Here is a 19,519-nt window from a genome sequence, read left to right as displayed (position 1 = left end):
TTCTTTGCTGAGATAAGCGGGGTGTTGAGAAATTGGAGGGTTAGTCTCTGCGGTTGCACACACCCGCCGGGCAACCTTGGGTGAATCCCAACTCTTCTCTGGCCATAGGTTTCCTGTGAGTGAAATGAGAAAATTCAGCTATAGCAGCAGACTTTACACTTGGTTTTTAGCTGCAGATCCTGCAACCCTTGAAGGGTTGAGGTGTTGGAGGACCCCAAAGCCCTTGCCAATGGGCCCCACTTGTCTCCCACAGCAAATCCTCAGAACCTTGCTTAACACAGTCTGTAAACCCCTGGATGAGATGTTCCTGAAGAGCCTTCCTGGCCATAAGCCTGTGGTGTGGTCTCTGCTCTGACCCTTCCCATCACCCCTTTGTCCCCCCAGCTTCCCTGTGTGGAGTGAGCCCCTTCCCCAGGTGGCCCCTGCTTTAGGTGACCTCGAACACACACTCCCAGTTTCAGACAATGACTGTGGGGTAGGGGGGGCCGAGGCGGCCCAGTGGGGCGAGCAGGCCCCTCCCACATGACATCCTCGCGCAAGAATGCGGGGGTGGGGGTGAGGGGCAGCTGAAACTTTCCACAGGCTGGTGATTCAGGCCATGCAGAGATAAGTGGACGGTTGGAATGGGGGGGTCTCTCCAGGAAGGGGGGCAGCCTTCCCTCCTCTGGAGGTGGGGGTCAGGGTTCTGGCAGGCTTTGTCTGCAGAGGGCTGAGAAGTCTCCCTTGGGAAGACTCAGCCCAGCAGGGGGACTAGTTTCTGAGGTTGAAACTTCTGACTTAGCTAGCGGGACCCTCTCAATTGCCAGCCACCCATTTACTGCCCTGAGTTTTCCTCCTTGGGACCCCCACCCAAATTCCTTTCAGTGTGGCTGGGCGCTGGTGTGTGAGATGCTGGGACCCCCAGCCTGGCCAGTCTTCATGCGTCCCTGACCGTGATGCTCACAGAGATAATGACAGTCACTGCCATGGACAAGTGCTTTCCCAGGGCACTGAGCTAAGCAAGTGCTTTATCCGGAGGCTCTTGCTGAATCCGCCGCACTTTCCTTCAAGGCAGGTACTGTTACCATCTCATTTAATAGACGAAGATACTGAGGTTCAGAGAGGTGAAGAGGCTTGCCTGGAGTCACACGACTAGGATGCGGCTGCATCAGAATTTTTTCTTCTTCTTTCTTCTTTTTTTTTTTTTGGAGACAGGGTCACTCTGTCACCCAGGCTGGAGTGCAGTGGTGTGATCTAAGCTGACTGCAATCTCAAACGCCTGGGCTCAAGCATGCATCGGGATTTGAATCCAGGGGATGCAGCGGTGCCCAGGCTGCAGGATGGGTCAGGAAATGGGGCGGGAAATGACCAGTTCCTTTGGAATCCCTGACTCAGCTCCTGGCCCTGGGATGGGCTCTCTGGGCAGCCCTGGGATGGCAGGTCCTGCTGCAGGGTGTTTTGGGCTCCGTTGGAGGTGGGGGTGAGTGGGAGACCGTTGCTGGGCATGTTGAGGGAGAACCGGAGGGAGGTGCAGGGTTTGTCAGGGACCCAGATTCTCCCACTGGGGCTTCTACTGATAACAAACTGAACCCAGAGAGGGGCCGGGGTACCCTGAGGTCACCCAGCACCTTGTCCGGGTTATTTCCAGAGTTTGTCCGTTTCTCTTCAGGGTTCTTTCCCTCGGAAGCCCGGAGCTCAGGAAAGAGTTAAGTGGGCAGCGGAAGGGAGGCACCTCCCAGGTGCTGTGCTGGACAGGTGGGCACGCTGCCCGGAGAGCTCCCGTGAGCTATGTCAGGAATGAGCCAGTTCTCCTCTGGCTCCCCACCCACCCCCCGGGCCTGCCCCGGGGACAGTGGAGTCACTCAGGCTGACCGTCGTCCCCCCGGGGCTGCTTTGTCTCCCTGCTTGTCTCTGCTTCCTGCGCTGGCATCGGCAGCTGAGCTGGCGGGGCCCCGGCTGGCGCCTCGGCCGGGGGATCGCTGGCCAGGTGAGCAGGTGGCCGGCGGCCTTGGCCAGAGGCTGGGCCCAGCAGCTGGGAGGCCAGAGCTGGAGGCGGGAGCTGTGGGGGCTGGGAATTCCCTCCCAAGAGGCTCTTGCTCCCTCGGGGGCCCAGCTCCTTATGGATGTCCCCTCCCTACTCTAGTTTCATTATCCCCAGGTCACAGGGACACCCCATTCCAGGCACCATGCTACACGTTTCATAAGCAGGGTTTCCTTCAGTCCTCACAAACACCCCAGAGAGGATGAGGATTTTTCCCCATTTTACAGATGAGGAAACTGAGGCCCAGAGAAGAAACAGTGACCAGTGACCAAAAGAACCAGGACCTGGCCTGAGGAGGGCAGTGTCCTGTCCCCAGTTGTCCCTGGTGTGTGTCCTTCCACCCACAAGCTGTGTGACCCTGGCAAGTCCGGACGGCTGGGTCCCAACCCCCTCACCTATAAAGCAAGTGGGTTGGACCAGTGTCTCTGAGGGACCCTGCCGACCTGGTGCCCAGAGTCTACCTCCTGTCACTTTCTGCTGGGGCTCAATCTGAGAACCTGGCAAGCTGTTGACCGTGTGACTCACATGTGTGGCAAGGAGGGGATCCCAGGGCTGGCATCCCGAGCCCAGTGCTGGCATGGCCTAGCCCAGGGTCCAGAGCTGACGGGGAGGCGTCCCCGGGGCAGGGGGTGGCCCTGGTTAAGGTGGTCTCTAGGCAGGGTGGCCTTGGGCTGTGGCAGGGGCTGCTGGCAGGTTTCCTGCCTTGTCAGGACATGACCAAACCCCGGGCTGGGGGAGCCCTGTGAGCTGTTCACTGGGGCTCTCAGGCTTGTCCCCTCCCTGGGGAGTGCCACCGGGCCCAATTTCTGTGGTGCTTCCTCCGTCTTGCTGGGTGGGGGGGACCACAGTGGCAGCACCCCCGGGCGGTGGCTCTGACCTCTGTGCCCTGCCTGCCCCGCCCTCAGCTCACACTGGGGGCAGACTGAGGTGCTGGCAGCTCTGCCGGGCGCCGGCCCCTCCCTCCCTTGCCGGAGGTAAGTGGGTCCCCAGAACGGAAGGAAGGAGGCCAGGGAAAGCAAACAGAAGATAAAAGGCTGGTGCTAGGGAGCGCGCAGGAGGGGGCTGGCGGGAACCGTGCTTATCGCAGCTTGGTGGAGGAATGTGCCTCAGATAATTCCCCAGGGTGTGTGTGAAAGGGGCAGGGTGCTGGCAGCGTCGCTGGGCCGCCCTTCTGCAGGGGCGACAGGGCCTGCTGTGGAGCAAGAACCACCAGGCGGGCGGGAGTTATCAGTCCCCTCATTTGCTGGGTCAATAGTTCACAGGCTGCTGTTCGCTGCTGTCCGTCAGGCCTGGGAGACACAGTCCAGTCCACACATCCCTGGGCTGAGGTGGTACCTGCGGTCGCTGGGCTGGGCTTAGGGAGGTGACTGGCCGCAGGTGAATTGCTGTTTGACCTCTTGATACCTGGGAGGTGGCCGGGCCTGGGGCGGATGGGCTCTGCTAGGGGCTGGACTTGCGTCAAAAGAGGGCGTCTGTCCCTGAGTCATCCCATGCTGCCACCTGAGGGGCGGGCATCGGGAACTGGAAAAACCGGGGTGCAGCCCTAGGTGCAGCCACTGTGCCCCAGTTCCCCTGCTCAGAGTGGCCCGGGCCTGCCAGGCACCTGGGCCCAGAAGAGCCCTCCACAGGTGTGCCACGGGTGTGCCAAAGTCAGGCTCTTGTGCCAGGCAGGTGGGCGTCCCGGTCGTGGGCCCTTCCTACTCGCTGAAATGCTGCTCACTTCTGTGGCCCCGGAGCATATGTTTAATGTGCGCTTGGTAGGTTTGCCCTCCACTCCCTCCCTCCCTCATTCATTCACCTGCCTTCCGTGCATTCCTCAAATGGCAGCTCGGCACCTACCTGCTTCATGCCTGAGCCGCGCTGGGGCACAGTTCAGTTGGATCCGTTCCTGCTCCCCAGGAACTACCAGCCTCATATGTGCAGAAATAATTTCAAATGGAGCCTGAAAGCCGGGCTGTGAATTCCCCTGGAGCTGAACGGTGTTTATCTGTCTCACCGTCCTGTCCCAGCACCCAGCGTGGTGCCAGACACGTAGGAAGTGCTCATTTCTATTTGGCAAACATAAGATTGAGTAACAGATGCCCTGATGGGGCCAAGGGGGGTCAGGAATTGGGCAGTCTGGGAGGGCTGTGTAGAGGAGCTTGAGGGTTATTGAAGGATGCATAGGAGTTTCTGGTTGGCTAAGGGACAGTGGGTATTTGGTCTGTGTGGCTGTGTTTGAGTGTGTGTGGCCCCTGTCCCCACTTGCCTGCCCAGAACGCAGGGAAGCCCAACCAGGGAAAGTCAGGAAGACACAGGAGCTTGCTGGGGTCTTACTCATGAACTCCAGGCCCCCTGAGCGCTTGCAAACTCTGGCAGGGCCCCGGGGACAGCCCCCAGTGGCTCCGTGGTGGGAGGAGGGGCAGCAGAGCCCGTCAGGCAAGCACTTGCCCTGTCGATGGCTGCCTCCCGCTGTATTATCTGGCACATCCGCAGCGGAAATCTCTCCAAATTCCCTCTTTCCTGGCGGCAGCAGGCAGGCCACCCCCGGGCTCTGGGGCCAAAGAACCCATCTCTTCCCCCACTTCCTCCTCTTGGTACAGGGCTGAGGGGCTTGGGAACAACCACATGGTGGGGAGTCGGCACGTTGTGGGGGTTTACAGGTGGCTAAAGCCTTCGGTGCACCCGAGCCTGAGCTGCAGGGGCTGAGGCCCCCTGCCCGGCCGGAGAGCCTGGGCTGGGCAGACGTGACCCTGGTTCCAGGGGCCGGACCTGCCTCCCCTGAGCGCCCCAACTCTGCCAGGCCTGGACCACCTGGAGCCAGCGCTTACCCAGGGCTTAGGCCCCTCAGCAAGTCCGGGCATTTGGGGGAATTGAAACCCCAGGCTGAGCCTGGACCAGCTTTCCAAAGCCTCGTTTTTACTTGAAGATTTGGGGGCGGAGAGAGCTATTTTTGTACTGTAGCAGATATGCTATGTGGAGGAATGCAAAATACACATGGATTCTTAAATACAGTGGGAGACTTGAAAGACATTTGGGGCTTGAGGGAGACCACCCAACCCCCTGGGCTGGAATCTACACTTTCCTTCTCACAGACACGAATGTGCCCAGGTTGGGAAGATCCGTGTTGGGGGGTGGGGCAGACACCGCTCCAGCTGCTCTGAAATTCGTCTTGGGATTTTCTGGCTGTTGAAGCAGGTCAGGACTCATTGTCTGTCTTCAGGCTTGTCTCAGAACGCTGATTTCTCTTTGCTCTAAATTGAGGTGCTGCTAAGCACGGAGGTGGGAAGGGACAGAGGCTCAAAGTGAGGCATCTTCAGTTTAAGTTTTGGTTTCCTGTCTCAGTCACTCAGACACCCTGGACGAGTTGCTTTGCCTCTGAGCGTCCGTTTCTCCGCATTCAAAGCGGAATGAGTGTTAATAGCTCCCTGGCAGGACTGGTTTACTGTGGGGACTAAATGCGTGTCAAGTGCTTGGCCTGGGCCCTGCACACGGTAGTTGCTTATCGAAAGTCACTGTCACTAGGGATCCAGGCTGTGCACAGAGCAGGAGTTGGTCCTCCTTTGTCCTGCGTGGCCCTGGACGTGCCCTCTTCCCTGCCGTGTGGTGCGTGCCCAAGCTCCCAGGGCCTGTGCGGGGTGGGGAGGGGGGTCTGGCGAGGCAGTACGGGCCCAGGGGGTGAGAGAGGCCGTTTGTGTGGCCCTGGGGTCAAGGCGGGGAAGGGACAGGCTCGCAGTCTGACTCCGTGAGCAGAGTCATGAACAGAAAGTCACTGTCCAGGACCTTAACATAGCTGGTGTCCCTTGAGCCCTTGTCCCCTGCCTCCCAGTCCCTTTCCACACCTCTGCTCACACAGGCCTGGACAAAGAGGGTCTTGGCGCCAGACTCCAGTCCTGAGGGTTAGCAGGCCTGGCTTGGGTCAGAGGTTTGCTTGGGCCAGGGCACTTGAAATTGGCTTCCCTGGAGGGTGTTGTCCTCAGACTACCAGGGGCCAGGTTGCCCCTGGCGTCCAGGCAGCCTTTGTCCAAGAATTTTTCCTGACAGTGCAGATCTGACTTTGTCATTGTTTCCTACATCAGACCTTCAGTGGCTCTCCATTGCCCCCGGATAAAGTCTCATCTTCTTGGCCTGGCATTCAAGGCCTTTCTCCACTGCCTTGTTGCCTGCTGTTCCCCCACATTTGTGCCCACAAAGCCACTAGCGCTTTCTGTATTAGTCATGTGCTTTCTCACTCCTAACTCCCTCTCCCAGTATTTCTGCCCTGCTAAACTCCTACACAGCCTCTAAACCCCAGCTGAAATGTCCTCTCTGTGACTCCTCAGACTGCTGGCCAAGGTTGTTTCCCTTCTCCACCCCTTGTCTCTTTCCCACCCCTTCGTTATAGACCTGGTCAGATGCTCGGCTCCCTGACCTTTGTCTGTAGCCTTCGTATTCATCTTGGTGCAGGCCCAGCATGGGGCCAGGCACAGGGTAGAGGATCAGTGAGTGTTTGATGAGCGTGGCACTGAGGTAGGAGGTGTCTGAGGACTCTCTCCTCAGAATAAGCTAAAGGGGGTAATGGTAGGTTGTAGGGGGAGGTCCATAGGTGACCCCGACCCACCACCCTGACCAGTTTAGTAGCTGCCCGAGCCCAGGACAGCCCTGCACATTGGGCCTTGTGTCTGGGCAGCTTCCTGCCTATGGGTCCAGGAAGGGGCTTGGGGCAGAGGCAGGATAGGGTGGTGGGAGGAAGAGTGCCTCCCACCGGACACCCACCAGAGTCAGGTGCCTGAGCCCCAGCCGGCCAGGACGGGACCGGCCACTGGGGGAGGAAGAGCCACATCCTGGCTGCCCTTGTGAGCGGCGGAAATGACTAGGCCCTGGAAGCAGAGCCAGAGAAAATGCTGGGGGCCTGGCCTTTCCTGCTTTCTTGTCGTCCAGCCCCGGAACAGGAAGGCAGGTGGGTCCTCGGGTTGCTGGGGATGGGGGGGGCACCCGCAGGGGTAGCACCCTGAGCTGGAGAGGCCGGGTGGGAATCGGAGTGGTGGTGATAGTCACGAAACAAACACCATCGAGGAGATGCAGCCATTGCCCTGGGCAGCTCACAGCCACCCAGATGGGGACCCGACAGGCTGGTCTGCGCAGATTCGAGGCGATAGGCGGGCGGGCAGCGTGCTGAGCCAGCCTGCGATAGGCTTCTTAGGAAGCTGGAAGGCGAGACGTGGCCTTGAACGCCAGGCGCAGGGCGTGGGGCGTCTTGCGAGAGCAGCGGGAGTGGTGCGAAGGCGTGTAGCGAAGGCGTGCAGCGTGAGGGTGAGGCGCTTCCCGGGCGCCCGGCGCACGCTGCCGCTTGCCACCCATTTTCTCAGCACAAGACATTTCCCCGGGGAGAAACAGGTGCACGGGGGCTCCTTGCTGGGGCTGGGGGTCCCCCCAGGAGGGTGTGGCACAGTGGCTCGAGGTGGGAGCAGATTGAACTGATGTCCCTGTGTCCTGTCTGTCCCGCCAGCCTGCGCGCCTGGGTTCTTTAAGTTCGAGGCGTCTGAGAGTCCCTGCCTGGAGTGCCCTGCCCACACGCTGCCGTCCCCCGAGGGTGCCACCTCCTGCGAGTGTGAGGAAGGCTACTTCCGGGCACCTCAGGACCCGCTGTCGATGCCCTGCACCCGTGAGTCTTGCCGTGGGTCAGGGAGGGGTGACCGAGGGTGACATGTCCAGGGCCACCTGGGTCCAGCGGAGCACTGACCTCTGCCCTCTGTGCAGGCCCTCCCTCTGCCCCGCACTACCTCACGGCTGTGGGCATGGGCGCCAAAGTGGAGCTACGCTGGACACCCCCCCAGGACAAGGGGGGCCGTGAAGACATCATCTATAGTGTCACCTGCGAACAGTGCTGGCCTGAGTCCGGGGAGTGCGGGCCCTGTGAGGCCAGCGTGCACTACTCAGAGCCACCGCACGCGCTGACCCGCACCAGCGTGACGGTCAGTGATCTGGAGCCGCACATGAACTACACCTTCACCGTAGAGGCCCGCAACGGGGTCTCGGGCCTGGTGACAAGCCGCAGCTTCCGCACCGCCAGCGTCAGCATCAACCAGACAGGTGAGGCTCGGGATGGCGTCTGTGCCCTGTGTGGCCTGCCCAGGGAGGACTTAAAGAGGACAGCCACCGGGGCTGGGCTGTGTTCAGAGATGGGCAGCAGAGCACATTGTTAAAAGCGTAGTCTCTGGGCCGGGCGCGGTGGCTCACGCCTGCAATCCGAACACTCTGAGGGGCCGAGGTGGGAGGATTGCTTGAGTCCAAAAATTCGAGACCAGCCTGAGCAAGAAGGAGACCCCGTCTCCACTAAAAATAGAAAAAATTAGCCAGGCATGGTGGTGGCGCCTGCAGTCCCAGCTACTGGGGAGGCTGAGGCAGGAGGATCGCTTGAGCCCAGGAGTTTGAGGTTGCTGTGAGCTGTGGTGACACCCCTGCACCCTAGCTGGGGTGACAGAGCAAGACTGTGTCTCAAAAAAAATATATAGTGTACTCTCTAGAGCCACTTCTGAACACTGTGACTGTGGTCATAAGTAAGTTACTTAACCTCTCTGGGCCTTAGTTTTCTGCCCTAGGAAGTGGGGGCAATAATCGAGAAGATGTGAAGTATTAAATATCAGGCTCCTAGAACAGGGCCTGGCCCACAGGAGGGATTCGGCAAGAGTCAGCTATTGTCTTATTTCTATTATTTATGCAACTGTAATACTCAGAGGGCACCGCTGATGTGCCAGCCACTGTGGCGGGGCCGGGGCGAGGTCCCAGGGCTCTGTACTCTGGAGCTGGAAGTTTAGGATCCCAGGTTGGGGTCTACAGAGCCGGGGTTGTGGGGAGACTGGCTCTGGGTCTGCTTGTCACCCCGACCGGCTGTCCCTCCCAGAGCCCCCCAAGGTGAGGCTGGAGGGCCGCAGCACCACCTCGCTGAGCGTCGCCTGGAGCATCCCGCCACTGCAGCAGAGCCGCGTGTGGAAGTACGAGGTCACCTACCGCAAGAAGGTGACTCCCAGAGGGCCAGGGCGTGGGGCGGGCTGGGCACCACACAGCTGTCTGAACACACTCCCTTCTGCAGAGGGGGAAACTGAGGCCTGGGGTCTCCCAGGGAGTTACAGCCTGGCAGAGATGTGTAGGAGAGACGACACTGGGTTCTGGATCCTCGGAAGGCACAGTCAGGGTGGGGACAAGAGCAGGGTCTTTGGTTTGCGTCCTGGGTCATCATGCATTTATGCATTTGCTGCCCTTGAGTGAGTCACTTCACCTCTGAGCCTCAGTTTCCTGCTCTGTAAGGAGAGCCTCGAGTTTGCCAACTTAGGTGAGCCGTCTCGCTAGCCGGGGTGGCCGAGCCGAGGCCCCGCCTGCTCTCCTCATCGCCTGCTCCTCTGCCCGCCCGCCACCCACAGGGGGACTCCAACAGCTACAACGTGCGCCGCACTGAGGGCTTCTCCGTGACCCTGGATGACCTGGCTCCGGACACCACTTACCTGGTCCAGGTCCAGGCGCTGACGCAGGAGGGCCAGGGGGCCGGCAGCAAGGTGCACGAGTTCGAGACGCTGTGTGAGTCGGGGGACCGGGGTCCTTTTTGAAACTGAGCGGTTGAGACATCCTGGGAGAAGGAAGTGGACTAAAGGACTTAGAAATGTGTGGGCTGGCCCAAGCCTGGGCAGAGGGAAGGGTCGGGGGCTGAGGGCGCAGGGCGGGGGATGTGGATTCACGGCAGTGTCACGTGGAGGAGGGATGGGGACTCTGGCAGCGGCAGACCCACGTTCAAATCCGTATCACAGAAAGGGCCAGCACTCCGAGTCCCATTCACCTGGGAACACCTGCTGGGAGACCTCTGGGCAGGTCTCACTGTCCAGCCGTGAAGTGGGAATCAATTTCCTCGTGAGCCTTCGCAAGTGCAAGCGCCCAGCGTGTAGTCGAGACCCAGGTGCCCCTAAGGTGGGCCTTGGGTGCAGTGAGGGTGTTGCTATGATTTGGGGGGCTCCCTTGTCATCCGCTGGTCTCCCCCGCAGCCCTGGAAGGATCTAGCAACATGGCGGTGATCGGCGGGGTGGCCGTGTGTGTCGTCTTGCTCCTGGTGCTGGCCGGAATCGGCTTCTTCATCCACCGCAGGTTCGTCCGAGCCGCCCTGGGCTCCAGAGGGCTGACGCGGGACGCAGAAGCGCAGGAACCTCAGTTTCCTCATCTGCACAGTGGGGCTGGCAGTGATCTAACGTAATGCAGTCTCCTCTGGTCTGGTCCACTCCCTGCCTCTGGACAGCGGGAAGATACAATGAGAGTTTAGTGGAATGCCTGGGACGCAGTGGGGGCTCGGGACGTGGTGGTCATTATCTCTGCTCTTGTTATTAGTGGCATGACAGGCAGGAAGCAACGTGCAGGCAGGAAGCCCTCAGGACAGCTCCATAAGGGGCCGTATGGGGCGCAGATCCCCGGGAGTGAGCCCTCGCTCGCCCACTTCCTCGTTGCCCCTGCCCCACCGTCCCCTCACCAGCCACCCTCAGGACCAGAGCAGGCCCAGGGCTCCCTCGGCCAGAGCGGGCCTGGCTGACCCCCCTGTGTGTTGGTTCCCCACGGGGTTCTTGCAGGAGGAAGAAGCTACGAGCCCGCCAGTCCTCGGAGGACGTTTACTTCTCCAAGTCGGGTAAGGTACAGCCCCTGCTCCCGGCCCAGCCGGCCCCTGCTTCCCCAGGGCCTCCCTAGCAGTGGTGCAGGTGGGGGCAGCCTGGGCATTCCCAGGGCGCTGTGGGTGGGCCTAGAGGCTTCCGTGGGCAGCTCTAAGGGGCTGAGCGAGAGGGTCCATGCCCCCCCTGCCTGGTCCCTGAGGTCCCTGGTCATGTGACCTCCTCCTTCCCTAGGGCAACCCCTCACAGGGGCCCCTCCTGAGCTGTGACCCCACTCTTTCCCTCTTCCAGAACAACTAAAGCCCCTGAAGACGTATGTGGACCCCCACACATATGAGGACCCCAACCAGGCTGTGCTCAAGTTCACCACCGAGATCCATCCGTCCTGTGTCACTCGGCAGAAGGTGATCGGAGCAGGTGAGGCTGGCGCACCTGCTGGGGGAGGCAGGAGGTGGGCCCTACAGGTGGGAGTGCCGGCGCCCGGGCTGACTGGGGCGCCCCCCTGACCTGGCCTGCCCGCAGGAGAGTTCGGGGAGGTGTACAAGGGTACACTGAAGACGTCCTCGGGGAAAAAGGACATCCCCGTGGCCATCAAGACGCTGAAAGCCGGCTACACGGAGAAGCAGCGGGTGGACTTCCTCAGCGAGGCCAGCATCATGGGACAGTTTAGCCACCACAACATCATCCGCCTGGAGGGCGTCGTCTCCAAATGTGAGTCCTGGGAGACCCTTGGGCCTGACCACGTTGGGGTGGAGAGGGGCTGCCCGCCTGGGCCACCTGGCAGGGCTCTGTCCGTGGCTGTGCCCCCCTCTCCCGCACACCTGGGCCTGCCTCCCTCTCACCTGTCATCCTCCCACAGACAAGCCTATGATGATCATCACTGAATACATGGAGAACGGGGCCCTGGACAAGTTCCTTCGGGTGAGGACCTGGGCTGTTGTGGGTGGGGCTGCCAGGATACGGGGCCGGCACGCCCAGGGGTGCCCCGGTGGGCTCGGGCCCACTGGCGGCTGAGGGTCTGTGCCCTGGCAGGAGAAGGACGGCGAGTTCAGCGTGCTGCAGCTGGTGGGCATGCTGAGGGGCATCGCGGCCGGCATGAAGTACCTGGCCAACATGAACTACGTGCACCGTGACCTGGCTGCCCGCAACATCCTCGTCAACAGCAACCTGGTCTGCAAGGTGTCCGACTTCGGCCTGTCCCGTGTACTGGAGGACGACCCTGAGGCCACCTACACCACCAGTGTGAGTTGGGGAGGGGCTCGAGGGGGAAGCAGCCTTCACCCTGCCCAGGGTCCTCTCACCTGCACACCTGGGCATGGACCGCAGGAGGCAAGAACACCTGTAGGAGCATAGGAGGGGCCCTGAGGCCTGGCTGTGACAGTGCTGGGGCCAGCCGGAGGAGACAGTGGTGACTGGGCCTGGGTCCCCTGCAGGGCGGCAAGATCCCCATCCGCTGGACAGCCCCGGAGGCCATTTCCTACCGAAAGTTCACCTCGGCCAGCGACGTGTGGAGCTATGGCATTGTCATGTGGGAGGTGATGACGTACGGCGAGCGGCCCTACTGGGAGCTGTCGAACCACGAGGTGGGTCCCCTTGCCCTACCCAGGCCTGCCTGGGCCTGAACTTAAACCCTTTACTCATTCCCAAACCCCAGGGCTGGGCAGACAAGTGTTTTAAGGTCTGATCTTCACCTGGTAGGGACCATTCTCAGGTTCATTCAGTAAATGTTTATTGAGGACCTACTATGTGCCCGACCTTGTTCTGGGGCCCAGGCCCCAGTCCCTGCTTACAGCCTAGACAGTGCAAAGGCAAGGAAACAAGGAGTGGGGTGTACATATGTAACCGCGTGTGCACGTGTGTGTACATCTATGTGCACGTATGTGTGTGTCTGTGTGCCCGGTGCCTCAGCCAGCCTGGTGGCCTGGGAGGCTTCCCAGGGGAGGTCACATCTCTGCTGAGACCAAGGATACAATAAGGTAGCCAGCTGCAGGCGAAGAGGAGGGGGCAGAGCGGCAGGAGGGAGGCTGGGGGCAGGGTGCAGAACTTGGCTGTCACTTGGGTGCCCTGTAAAGAGTCCCTTTCTCCATGGAACTCTGGGGACAGCCCTGAGCACTTGCCCTTTGGGCAGGCCTGAAGGTTGTGTGTCAGGCTCAAGAAAGGCCCATCCTGTCTGCTTCTGGGATGTTTCTGTTTCCCTTCCCTCCCCTGCCACCTCCATGTGCTGGGCCCCCAGGGGCCTGGCTACATGAGGTCTCGGTGGCCTCCTGCCACGGCACCCCTGACCATCGTGCCCCCCAGGTGATGAAAGCCATCAACGACGGCTTCCGGCTCCCCACGCCCATGGACTGCCCCTCCGCCATCTACCAGCTGATGATGCAGTGCTGGCAGCAGGAGCGCGCCCGCCGCCCCAAGTTCGCCGACGTCGTCAGCATCCTGGACAAGCTCATTCGCGCCCCCGACTCCCTCAAGACCCTGGCGGACTTCGACCCCCGGTGAGTTCTGCGCCCTCTGCCCTCAGTGACCCCCCTCTACCATGTGGTAGCGTGGCCAGCCAGGGGCAGCTGACGGGGGTGGCACTCAGAGGTCACACGTGGGCTTTACTCAGACCATACGGGCCTCGGGACTCCTAACGGAAGCGACCAGCGTACGTGGTCGATGCGCCAGGCACCGCGCTCTGCCCTTGACGTGTTTTAACTCATTTGAGTAACCTACGAGGTGGGGCCCACAACCACACCCCCGTTTTGTGGGTGGGGAAACTGAGACACAGGGTCATTCCATCCTATGTGGCTGGCAAGTGGCCAGGCTGGGATTGTGGCCCCAGGACCCCGAGTGTGTGCTGGTAGCGTTTCGTGGTTTGGGGGTGGTTGTGGTGGTCTTGCTGGTAGGAGCGGCGGGGCAGCACCGAGTGCTCCCGACCTGCCAGCCCGTCTCCCCGGGCCCTGCCTGACTTGGCCTTCCCGTTGCCCACATGAAGAAACTGAGGCGCAGGGCAGCCGAGTGAATTGCCCAGGATAGGGAGCCGCAGGCTCAGGGCGCGGGGGGTCGGGGGCCGCCGCCCCTCACCTGGCTCCTGTTGCAGGGTGTCCATCCGGCTGCCCAGCACCAGCGGCTCGGAGGGGGTGCCCTTCCGCACGGTGTCCGAGTGGCTGGAGTCCATCAAGATGCAGCAGTACACGGAGCACTTCATGGCGGCCGGCTACACGGCCATCGAGAAGGTGGTGCAGATGACCAACGAGTGAGTCCAACCCCCGACCCAGCACGGCCCCCACCCACCCTCCTGGAGCTCCCCGCTTTGCTCTGTCTCTCTCTCCTCGGGAGAGGGGGTGCCCGGGAAGGCAAGGGCAGAGCCAGGCTGGCAACGGCAGTTCTGGGCGCCCACTGTCCCGGGCGCTCCCTCCCCTTCCCGCGTGTCTTTCCAGAGTGGGAAATAATAGTCACTGTAACCATGACAGGAGCCACCGTTTATCCGGGGCCGACCATGTGCCGGCTCTGTGCTCGAGCACTTTGAATCAGTCCTCGTGAGAACCCGGCAGGCCAGGTCCTCTTATGTCCCCGCTGGACAGGTGAGGAACAGGTGCAGAGCAGTGCAGCAACCTGCCCAGGGTCCTGTAGCCGCTGTGGGCAGAGTAGGATCCCAGCTCTGGTCAGTCAGGGTCCAGAGCGCAGGGGACGTCAAGGTCGTTAGTGCAGAAACTGAGGCTGAGGGTGACCTGGCTTGGGTGAGGTCGCACAGCCGGTAGGAGCAGCGTTCCTGTCCAGGAGTCCCAAGAGAGAGTCCCCAGCCAGCCCCTCCCAGGCACCTCTCTCCCTGGGGTTGACCCTCGGCCCTGCCATCCGGCCCTGCGAGAAGTCCCGCTTGCCCCCTGCTGGTCCTGGGTTTGGCCCTTTGTCAGGCTTCCCCGTGGGAGCTCGTCTGTCCTTCCCAGCTCCAGCGTGGATGGGGACCTTTCCGGCACAGCCTTGGCAGAGACACCTCATCTTGTCCCAAAGTTAGCCTTTTGTCCCTCTAAAAATAGCGGTGGATCCCAATAGCCCAGCTTTTGCAGGGTCCAAGGTCATGGCAGGAACAGGCTGGGAGGTTTTGGGAACCACATGCATGGAGGGGACAAGCTGGGCCCTCCCCCGGTTCTGGGTCACAGAAGTTCTGGGATTTGGGGCCTGTGTGTGAATGTTCTCTGGGGCCTCTGGAAGCTGCCCGGCTGGGCTTCTGACCTGGGGCCAAGGCCACGGCCCCTCAGGGGACAGCCGGCGGTGGGAATCAGAGGCATGATATGGAGTGGGGAGAAGATGGGTCCCAGATCTCTCTTGCTGCCCGTCCGTGGCAGGGTCACAGGCGTGGGCTCCGCATTCACACCTGGGGTCAGGTCCCACATCTGCCACTTCCTAGCAGGTGACATTGATCACATTAGGTCCAACTTTGAGCCTTGGTTTCCGTTTCCCATTGCGGGGATCCCATGGGTGCAATGCAATTAACACACCTAGTATGCAGTAGGGGCTTAATCCGCACTGCTCCCTTCTTTTCCTACACTCCCTCGCTTTCCTCCCGTGGCCCACGGGCAAATCCTGGGGTTCCCTCGCTCCTTCCTTTTCCCTGGGAGCCTGGACCAGCCCTCTTGCCCCTCCAGGGCTCCCCACAAGGATGACACAGCTTCTCTTCTGGTGGCCAGAGCCGAGGGCAGGGAGAACTGCTTATAGGAAACACATGTTCTCAGAGGCTTCCCGAAATAGCCCGGGGTGCTCCTGGCCAATTCCTTTCCCACGAGCAGGGACAGGGCTGCCTGGGATGGACGGAGGCTGTGTGCGCGCCGGAGTGTGTGTTGTTTTGAAAGGGGCTGGATAAAGCCAGGAAGTCATTCGGGGCTCCCTCCTCCTCCCTGGCCCACTGGCGTGACTCACACCACCACTGCCGCCTCCTTCCCCTCCGACTCTTTCCAAATAAATGGGATCTCAAGGCAATTTTTTAAACCTTCAGCCTGTGTCTACACATGCCATGGATCCCAACGGGAGGCTCGGAGCTGGTGGCAGAGACCCCACCCCTTTCCCGAGGGGATCAGGATTTAGGCTTCCGCGTCCCACCCCGCCCCTTCCCGGCCTCTTTGACCCCTCCCAAGGGACTAGCCCCCGCTCCCCCGTGGTCCCACAGCCACCGTCTCTTCCCACCCTGAGCATTCACCGTGCTATCTCAGAGTCACTTGGGTTTCTAGAAACACTAGACTAGTGGTTTGAAATATTTTTGAGGAGCTAATGATAGGGTGGATGTCGCACCCCAGAAAAACGCCCAGCACAATGCCAGGCCCTGTCCAGTGTCAGGACGGCAGCGTCCCGTGTGGGGGTCAAGGGCACAGGTGGATGGGCCCTGTGGTTTGGCATGCCAGCACAGGTTTGGCGCCAGAGGAAGGTTTGCTGGGCGAACGAATGATCCGACACGCGAGGCTCCCGAGAGCCCTTTCTCACTTCCCTCTCCTTGCACGCAGGGCCTGCACACAGTAGGTGCCCACTGGGTATATGGGTTCCTGGGGCCAGGGCTGGCATGTGAGTGCAGGAGAAGGACAGGATGGTGCAAAGGGGGCTTCAGTGTTGTGTTCCCACTCCTGTGAGGGGATGTGATGAGGGTGACTGCCCTGCATCCCTGAGGGGAAACTGAGGCTGGGGCCAGAACAAGCTTGGGATGGTCTGCAGTGGGCCACAGGCCCTGGCTGGCCTGGGACCCTCATCCCAGTGTGCTGCTGTTGGTGCTTAGGAAGGAGAGGGAAGGTTTGGGGGGCTTCGTGTTAAAAGAGGAGGAGGCGGGGACAGGCTGCTCGGAAGCATGGAATGGAAGCCTCCTGTTTACACATAAAGAAACTGAGGCACAGAGACAGGGCCTGACCACCCAAGCTTTGACATGAGGTCAGGACTAGCATTCAGCCTCCTCCCACTCACTCCAGGACTTTGGCCTCATAAACAGGCCTCAGAAGCAAACTCAGCCTCCACCCCGCGAGATTAACCCCTCCGCTCTGGGAGGGGAGTCTGGCGATGGCTCATCCCCACCGTGGCATGCATTCATTCGTTCATCAGAGTCTCCCCGAGGACCTGCTGTGTGCAGGCCCGCCCTGGTCCCTGGGAGGGGTGGGGGCGAGCTGGGGAGGAGGGGCCCAGGCACTGAGGTCTCAGCGCTTGTCCTGGGGTGCACGTAACCCGCTGGTTCTTAAACCCTATGTCGGGGTCTTGTGGGACCCAATCACATGCAGACACCCCGCCTTGGGAACATCAAGTTTAGTGGGTCTGGGGTTGAGCTGGGATCCTGCCCGTTCAGTAAGTGCCTCCTGCCTTGGTGGCCTGAGTACACACCCGGGCCTCGATCTGCAACTCCGTGTGGGGGCAACACTGCTGCTCTGTCAACACCCCAGCTGTGTAGTTAGAAAGGTCACTTGGGTGGTAGCTTAGGAAGTTCTCCCATGTGTCCAGCTCCCGGCTCTCCTGCTGCCGTGGGAGCGGCCAGCCCCTCCTGGGGGTCCGGAGTCGCCCCGCCCCCCGCTCACCTGGGCCTGCCCTTCCCTGCTCGGCAGTTCCCTGCTGCCACGGGCTCCCCGGGCCTGTGGGAAAGTCATGTCTCCAGAGTTGCACACGGGAGCTGGCACCATGTAATTAGCTCCACTTACAGCCAAGAGACGGCCCATAAAAACCGAGGTGTTTTCATGGGTCTGGGCCGGTGGGTGAGGGTGGTGGAGGAGGAAAACTCCCAAGGGGAGCAATAAATACCCTGCTCGTGGGTTCTTGGGAGCAGAGTGGTTTTATGAGGGGCTGAGGGGCCTGGAGCAGGAGAGCCTGGGGGGCGGGGGCTGCACTCGCGGGGCGGGCGAGGAGGGCCGCGGGCTCCTGGGCACGTCTCTGTCTGGTACCGATGCCGCCTTCCCCCTCGGCTGCTGGTTTCTGAGGCCTCCCAGCCTCCATCGGCTACCCTGTCTCATTTTACCTGTGAGGAAATTGAGGTTCCCACAAGGGGAGACAGCTGCCTCAGGTGACCCATCCCTGGTCCCTGCATCTGGTGGCAAGCTCCTCCCATAGAGATTTGCGGAGTGTTAATCCTTGACAGGTCTCCCCAGCTACCCACCCTGGGAGCTTGGAGGGAGTGAGAGTGAAACCAGGCAAGGGATGAGAAGAGGGCTTGGGCCGAAGGGCTTTGAGTGATGCCCCTAGAGGGTCCCTGGATCGGTGGGGAGGAGACCTTGGCTGGGGGGCATAAGGGACAGACTGGGGGTGGGGCATGATTCCCAGCTCTTCCACCTCCTGGCTGTGTGACCTTGGGCAAATCACTTTACCTCTCTGAGCCTCAGTTCTCTAATGTGCAAAATGGGGGTGAAAAGAACACCTGCCTCACAGATAACTGCAAAGATTTGATTTAAGAACATCAGAAGCTTCTCATGGAGCCAGGGCTCCTATCATTTTCCTGGCTCTGTCAATGGCAAGCCGGCTTAGCATGTGGCTCCCCTCCCTTACTCTGCAGGTCCCCAAGGCCCCCTCTGCTCCCTCCCCTGGCTGCCCCTCACGCCTGGCCACTGCCCCCCAACCCTGACTCTGCCACTGTCCCTCCCCACCCGCAGCGACATCAAGAGGATCGGAGTGCGGCTGCCCGGCCACCAGAAGCGCATCGCCTACAGCCTGCTGGGGCTCAGGGACCAGGTGAACACCGTGGGCATCCCCATCTGAGCCCGGCAGGGCCTCGCGCCCCTCCGCCGAGAATACTTGAAGAAACAGCGTGGCCTTCCTGCCAGCGCCGCACTGGGCCACCAGGGACCTTATTTATTTCCCTCTTGACGCCCCCTGAGGCCTCCGCTGGGGGGTCTTGGACCACACCCTGGACTGAACTGAGGAGACGCTCAGGGAGCCCGGGCCGGGCCCTCTTGGCCCATGAAGGACAGCGGCCAGCACTTAGCGGTCACGCCACGTTCCCAGCAACTCTGGGGCAGAAGCCCCACCAAGGCCTTGGGACAGACACACAGGACTTTTCCAAAGTGACCTCCCTTCGCTTTCTCCCGCGAGAGGCCATCCGGGAGAAGGGGGCTTGGCCCAGGGCCCGTGCACAGGGTACCTGAAGCCCCACCCCTCGCTCTAAGAGGACAGACCTTGAACCTGACTGGGTGAGACCCAAAGTGGTCCTCGTCCCTCTCTAGTGCCTTCCTCAGACCCCCGGCCCCGTCCTCAGCCCTAACTGGCCCTTAACTGGCCGAACTGTTGCTTTCCTGGGGCCCTCGCAGGACGCTTGGTTGTGCTGAGGTTTTTTTTAATGTATCTTTTATACTTTGTGGAGAGAATGTGTGTGTGGCGGGGGGCCCTGCCAGGGCTGGGGGCAGAGGACAGCCTGTGTCAGACATTCCTAGGCTGGGGGCAGGGGTGCGGGGGGCCGGTGCTGCAGAAGGTCCCTGCCCATTCCCCAGTTCGCCCCATCTCTCGATCAGTGTTAATGATTTTGTTTTGGGGTATTTTTTTTCAAGCCTTAATTTATTATTATTTTTTTTTATATTTATTGTTAGAAAATGACTTATTTCTGCTCTTGAATAAAGTGGCAGATGGTTCAGACTGATCTTGGCTTTCGATCTTGGGAGCAACAGTGGGGTCTGAGAGGCCTCCGGGCTGGTAGTCGGGGGTGGAGAGTGCCCCTGGCCCCTGAGTGTTTAAACAGAGCTCCTTGCGCAAGGCAGACGCATCGTGTAACCCTGGAAGCAGGGGCGGGTGGGAGATGGGCAGGGGTCCAGGGGACAGGCCCCACCAAGCCCAGCCTCTGTGGGCAGCAGGCCTCGATCACCTTTGATCTCAGTGCTCCTGGAGGGCTGGAGGCAGGAGAACAGCGAGGGTAGCCACCAGCCTCCCTCCCACGTGACCCCACGGAGCTGTCAAAATAGATTCTTCAACCATCCGT

The 19,519-nt window shown here is 60.8% G+C and overlaps 1 protein-coding gene across 4 annotated transcripts in view; it reads left to right on the top strand.

Annotated features, from left to right (window-relative positions):
- The window catches only part of EPHA2 (EPH receptor A2), a 36,346-nt gene extending 17,163 nt beyond the window's left edge, over positions 1-19,183 (top strand). For 2 of the 4 annotated variants that reach the window (XM_069479392.1, XM_069479390.1), the window contains 14 exons: positions 7,488-7,643; positions 7,739-8,071; positions 8,883-8,998; positions 9,400-9,553; positions 10,012-10,111; positions 10,585-10,640; positions 10,912-11,037; positions 11,143-11,331; positions 11,480-11,541; positions 11,653-11,862; positions 12,054-12,203; positions 12,919-13,112; positions 13,700-13,855; positions 18,204-19,183. In XM_069479392.1, the coding sequence (XP_069335493.1) occupies positions 7,488-7,643; positions 7,739-8,071; positions 8,883-8,998; positions 9,400-9,553; positions 10,012-10,111; positions 10,585-10,640; positions 10,912-11,037; positions 11,143-11,331; positions 11,480-11,541; positions 11,653-11,862; positions 12,054-12,203; positions 12,919-13,112; positions 13,700-13,855; positions 18,204-18,309 (2,108 nt within the window). In that variant the 3' untranslated portion in view covers positions 18,310-19,183. The remainder of the gene's footprint in view (positions 1-7,487; positions 7,644-7,738; positions 8,072-8,882; positions 8,999-9,399; positions 9,554-10,011; positions 10,112-10,584; positions 10,641-10,911; positions 11,038-11,142; positions 11,332-11,479; positions 11,542-11,652; positions 11,863-12,053; positions 12,204-12,918; positions 13,113-13,699; positions 13,856-18,203) is intronic. The other 2 variants (XM_069479391.1, XM_069479394.1) reach the window with 1 other exon arrangement.
- The last annotated feature ends 336 nt before the right edge of the window (positions 19,184-19,519 follow it).

This window comes from Eulemur rufifrons, chromosome 8 (assembly GCF_041146395.1).
Source record: "Eulemur rufifrons isolate Redbay chromosome 8, OSU_ERuf_1, whole genome shotgun sequence".
Lineage (NCBI taxonomy): Eukaryota > Metazoa > Chordata > Mammalia > Primates > Lemuridae > Eulemur > Eulemur rufifrons.
The sequence above is the reverse complement of the archived record's forward strand: the minus strand, read 5'-3'. Positions and strand labels throughout refer to the sequence as shown.